The sequence below is a fragment of the Chaetura pelagica genome, unplaced genomic scaffold, assembly GCF_000747805.2.
Source record: "Chaetura pelagica isolate M959 unplaced genomic scaffold, ChaPel_1.0 scaffold69, whole genome shotgun sequence".
Taxonomy (NCBI): Eukaryota; Metazoa; Chordata; class Aves; order Apodiformes; family Apodidae; genus Chaetura; species Chaetura pelagica.
Window position 1 is genome coordinate 3382189 of NW_009970724.1, and position 6413 is coordinate 3388601.

A 6413-nucleotide genomic window follows, 5' to 3' on the forward strand; every position below is an offset into this window, starting at 1 on the left:
TTTACTGCTGTTTGTTCTTTGTGAACAGGGTTGTGAGAGTACCTTTTATGTTTTATTCAAGCCTCCAGTAATTATCAAAGGACTTCATTGTAGAATATTTAGGAATTCAATGAAGTACAGAACTCACACGGTTACTCGGTTTCTTTGAAAAATATTTTCTCTGTGAAAGCTACTTCACATCCTGTGGCTTAGGGTATTACAGTTCTTATTTTGCGAGGGGAAAACTGAGTCTATGTGCAAGCTTCAAATAACTGGTTTTCTTTGAGTGACAATATAGGTTTTCATTACAAAGCCCAGATTTTTCAGAATATTGAGGCACAGCTGGTATTCTTTGAATGAAGTTATTGTTTCAAATTCTTGGAACCTTCAGAAAGTTTTGAGATTGTTCATATGTATTTTCATGCTAAACTGGATTATTCAGAGGAATGCTACTAAAGAGAAAGCAAGCATGTCATCTCTCCAAGTGTGGAGTGACCTACACAAGCAGACACAACCCTATTACAATCTACCAGGTCTTATGCATAAACATACCCAAACACAATGTATTATGTCTTCCCTAGCATATCTAATGAAAAGCATACTACTTTTGCTGAGAAGCAACAGAAGAGTATCCCTGCACTTCTTCAGAGACAGACCAGTGCAGAAGAATTTAGAGATCAATATTCTTTTCTTAGCAACAAAGACATTCCAAAGCTGCTCTTTGTGCACAGATAATATGCTTAACAGCTTCATTTAATACCTGTCCCTCCACAAGGCTCAGTTTTGACATGATATAAGATATAATCCTTCTAATAAATTTCAAATACATTTCTGCTTTATGTATATATATTTAAAAAAAGCTTTGAGTTTTGATTAACACCGAATAACAAAAGAACACCTCAAGATTACATAAATATCTGCCCAGACAGGTAGACAGCTGTGTTGCATCACAGGATGAATTTCTGAGTAGCCCTCATGGTCACAGCCAGAAAATCCATTTCAAGAATCAGTCAGAAAACCCCATGTATTGATAATTACATCTATGATGGAAATAAAAAGCTAAAGCTAAATATGAAGACCTTAAAGATTTAAATCAGGACTAATATCAATTAAAATTTGAGCACTTGTACAGGTGTTGAGTGTTAAACTTGCTAGCAGCAAAATTTCTACATTGCTTGCCTCTCTCTTGTATACTTTGGCCTCCCACAAGCTTCCATTTTCTTCTGTTCACACCGACCCAATTTGTAGAATAGTTCTTTGTCTCTTTGATGTTATTTTCCTATTTTTTAACTATTTTTGCCATGTGCCATTCTAAATAATTACTCCTGGGCTGATATTTGTCTCTGAGTTTACCTTGAGGTGCTGATGGAAAATTCAGTAAGATATTTTTCCATAAGAAAGTTAATTTCATTACCAGTGACAGAACTACTGAAGTAAAATAGATAATACATAAGTCATCAAAATAGAGTAATACTGATTTTGCAGTGGTGGTTGTTAGACAAGCAATTCTGTCTCTCTCTCAAATTAACTTAAGTATCATGCTGTATTCCCAGATAGATATTTGGAAGACAACTTCATCTCTAAAAACTTTGTCTGCTGCAAAATTCCTAATAGGGTTTGAACTTCACTCTCCAAAGCTTTTCCCTGTCTATTATTTTTACCATGAGACATGCAGGTATTGGCAAGACATCTGAAAGGTGCTCAACAGCCCTGGGCTTGGAAGGAAGAGCCCACTGAAATTCATGTGCTTGCAATGGCCAGTGTAATGCTTTGCACTCTATGCTTCATTCTTCATCCTAAACCATATTACAGTGAAGATACAGAATGATTGAAAATAGTGACTCCACAGGGGGGCATGTACCAAATAACAGCCATCTGAAGTGACCATTATTTGCTTGCTGCTGTAACTCGAGGTTACAGTATTTCCTTTTTTTTGGAGTAATTCAAGAAGTATTAAAAATCCAGAGTAACGGTAATAAAATTTCCATTTTTTTTTTTCCCCAAAGAAACCCTCAATAAGCAATTATCTAAATGAATGAAGCTTGCTATATATGATAAGAAAAAAAACAAACCCACTATCAAGCATGTCACCTGAACATAGAAGGAGCCTCTCAGATAAAGCTGAGAAAAAACTTGGGGGAATCAGAATTCAGGCAAAAGATAGAATTTTAAACTTTTTTCATTTATTCTAAGAAATTGTCATCTTAAGGGAGCTTTTCTTTCCTGATTTTATTAATTTATCACTGAGCCAATACACTTTCTGCTAGTACAAGAGCAAAGAAAGATTTTTTCCTATGTAATAGGGGATTTTAAAAAATACTTTACTTTTTCCTAACAATTTTGCTCAACTACTTAAAGAAATCATACACACACACCAAAAAAATTAGCTTCAGACAATTCAGAAGTTGCTGAAAACTTTTCACTTGCAAATTAAATAGTTAATTATGTTAATATAAGAAAAGAAGTGACAATAAAATAATCACATTTCTGGCCTCTACACTGTCCTTTTTTTCAACCATCTGATGACTAAAAAGTAATAGGCATTACACATTTTCTGTTCTGCTCTGGAAATTCATTCTCTGAGAGCAAGTCAGTTTTATGGTAGCTATGAAAAATAGGCAAAATTGTTTACAAAATTAGTTTAGTTTTCAGTCAAAATTAAAATTATTCATACCTAAAGCAATGGACAGCACACAGAAAAACAGGAAGATTTCTGTCAAGGCTTGGGGTGAGAAGTCGTGTTACATGTTGATGTTTAGCCAAGTAGTAAGCAGCATCTGATTGCCAACTTTTTTGTTTTAATAGTTTGATGCAGACAGAGATGAAGAAGAGGTGTTCCTTGACATAAGTTCAGCGGTTGACAATAAACTATTTGCAAACAAAGAGGCTGCAGCAGGTGAGTTAATGTAAGATTTAAAGAACCACACTTTTTATATTGCATTTGATATCGGTGGGATTCCTGAAGTATGGATATATGTACTGTAGCAAAGCTTTGACTGACCTCAAACATTTGCACAACCAAGGGCAAAAATGAATCTTCTTACACTTGGAAACTTCACACAACCCACCTAAGATCTCTTTTACCTACAAGCTCACCTTAAAATACTATGGATAGACCACTAAAGAATTATATCATTAAGTTTGTATAAATTCAGTTTGTCAGCCGATCTGTTTCAGTTCACCAGAAAACCAGTCCTATGAGATAAGTGATCTTACTTCCTCCACAAGAACTAAGTCCTGAACTGCGTCTGAGCATAAGTCAGGCATTTGAGTTTTTTATTATTTATGTATTTTTGTGCTTACTGAGGCTTGAATGTCTTCAAAGAAAACGCCTTTGAGGGACAAAGGACTGCAAAACAGTTGAAGCTAAAAATCAAATCACTGAAAATCCATCACGTCTGTCAGAAATATTTTGCTTGAGGGGAGCAGGAAGGTGTTCCTTGGTAACTTCACAACCTTTTATTTTTATAGATAGCATTCCCAGCTGCCTTCCAAGTGGACCATGAGGGTTATATAGGTAGATGAGGTCATAAATGTTTTACAAAACAGCACACAGGAAGAAAAATAAAATTCTAGATTAAAATTTACTGTGTTTATTAAAGCAAATGTTACATATATAGAAAGAAAATAGTCTGATCACTGCTTAAGGGAAAAATCATCTGTCATAAATTGACAGAAAGGGTAGCTTCTGTTATTTATAATCGTGAACAATCATCTGGGGGCTGCCAAGGAAGGAGGAATTGCTGAAGCACAGTGAAGTCTAGTAGCAATACATCTGTTGTCTCTTTTTGACAACAGCGGGATAACTTCTCTCTGCAAGCAAGACATTTGCCAAGAGCAGCGCTTCAGACAGGAAGATTAGGGTATTCTGAAGACTTGAAAGTGTGTTCCAAGCTAGCTAGCCTACAAAATCCACCCATAAGGCTATTTTTTATAATATCCAAAATGACAAAGATTAAGTATGTAGGCAAGGGGGGGGTACATGGGTTGAAAGTGAAAAAAGTGAATTAGCTAAACCCCAGGTCAGCTTCGATAGGATATATACAAGAATACAGACTACTAGCTTTGTCTGTTCAGTGGCACACCTATTTTGTGCTTAGCCTTATTCCTGAAGGCAAGACATTGAATCCAAATTTAAAATGGCACTCCTACTCTATAGCATTGTCTTGATAATCACCTGTAGATTCCCTAATTAAATCATCTAAGTACTGAATAGCAGGAAGAGGAAAAAAGTGGCATAAAGGTGCTAGCTCTGACAAAAAGATTGACAAAAGCTACACAATTTGCACATGAATTCCAGTCACTTCCTTGAAAGTCTGATCTACTCAATAAATTCTCCTCCAAAATAACTGGAGATCTGCAATCTTTATCGGAAGCCATGCCACAATCTAATTGGTGCCTAACCTGAGCACCAAGAATAGTAAGCAGATTCAAAGTAGGATTTCTAGAGATTCTATGAAACTAGATATTGAATTTCTAGAGGTTGCAGTTCTAGCATTACCTTGTTTTCACTATATCTTTTAATCCTGTTAGTGACATTTCAATATATTTTCGTTCCTAGTGGCTAAGATAAAAATTGTATTTCTAATATTTTAATGCCTCCACATCAATCTAATTCATGTTACAGCTGTAAAACCCTGTTGTAATCAATTTTGTAACAATATATATTGAAAGAAAACAATTGAATATTTTTCTAGTTTAAAATACAGTTCTCATTGTTGCCTTCTACAACATTAAGACTGTTGCTAAGAGCAACAACCTGTCATGAAAGTCAGTGTAAGGTTGCAATAAGATTTCTATTAGAAGCATCTTACTGAAAGCAAAATTAAAATGTAATCATTCTAACACTGATCACTCCTTTAGTAAATTATTTCTATTATATTCCACTTGAAATTTATCTTCTATGCATTTGTCTCACCCAAGTGCTTACACGCAACATGTATTAATTGAATTTTTAGATGGTACTTCGGTGCATGCTCAATAACATAAAAAAAGAATTTCATTTTATTGAGCTTAAACATATTATCAAGAGAAGTAACAACTTTCACAGGATAGTCTTAGATTACTCCTCTAACAGTGCTGATTAGTGCAAATACTATAGTCCAGTAATGGATTTAAGCAAGGTTTGGAAATACATTAGGTGATTTGCCAAAACACAAATGGTCCAAGGAGCAGACTTAATTAACTCACTTGATGGGGCATAGCTACCTTGTAATGGTAAGTTAAATCACCTGCAGATAAATTTAGACAGACCTGTACAATTTATTGTCACTGTATAAATTAATTTAGTGACCAGTGAAAAAGCAATGCTTGACATTTGCATTCACAGAAACTTAAGGATGAGCAGAGAGTTTCAGAGAAAATGACACACACCCAGGCTCAGAACACTGAAATGTTTTCTAGGACCAGAGACATATATGGCCATGATACCTCTGGGTTCTGGAGTGCATTTCACACCCCTGCCCATAACAGCCATACCCTCTCAGCTTTCCGTGACCAATCATGTGCAGTTCAGCTTAGGAGCAATATATATATATATATACACACACATATATAATACAGCCTAACATTTAAAAGTACAGCCTCACAGTGAAGGACATGACTGAGTACAGCCCCAGACTCCTCCAGGACCAGGGGAGTAGTTCTTGACAGTCAGACCTGGCAGGGGTGGCCCTTGTCACCTCACCCCCATACAACTGCAGCCATCGACTAATTCAACCCATCCCTCAGTGCTGTGTCATGATCCTCTTGGGTTCCCAGTAAGATTAATCTTCATGAATGATGACTTCAATGTCAAGCTACAAAGCCTAGCCAAAAAAAAGGGAATGCATTCTAGCTGATCTGCTGTTTCTTTTTTCAGCAACCTTCTCCTCCTTGGAGAGCTGATTATTCAGTTAAAGGGGGTTTAATAAAACCTTCCAACTGATTTATTTTTTAATTATGCAGTACTGTTCCCAGAAAAATTATCTTTTTTTCCTCCTAAGGGAAACCCAGGGCACATGAAAACAACCAGGTTTCCCTTACCTCAACTTTATGCATGCACTGAAATTGAGGAAGCATATTTTAAGTCCTGAGAATACCTTTTCACATCATGCTTGCAAGCTGCTTCTCCATGGCAGTAGAGCTTTCATACCTTTTCTAAATTTAATTGTTGAATTGCTCCTTCCTAAATTGATAGTTACTGAGGTTGTTTCCAAAAGCACACAGACTCCAAGTTAATCAAGAGCTAAGATTCTCTGGTAGAATCAGTCATCCCTTTGAAAGGGATTAGGACAATTCAGAATATAAGACTTTCCTCCTAATGGTGAATGAGTCTTAATATTTTTTTTTATAGCCTATTTCTCAATGTACCAACTTACCAAGGGAAAAAACAATACAACTTGAAAAAGGCAATGAAACTTACTTATGATAAACACTAAGTTTTTAATTACCCA

General features: G+C 35.7%; 1 protein-coding gene across 1 annotated transcript in view; it reads left to right on the plus strand.

Moving 5' to 3' along the window:
• The window catches only part of AK5 (adenylate kinase 5), a 70340-nt gene that overhangs the window by 32702 nt on the left and 31225 nt on the right, over nucleotides 1–6413 (plus strand). Inside the window, exon 6 of the mRNA XM_010006725.1 lies at nucleotides 2785–2875. Coding sequence (XP_010005027.1) covers nucleotides 2785–2875 — 91 coding nt within the window. The remainder of the gene's footprint in view (nucleotides 1–2784; nucleotides 2876–6413) is intronic.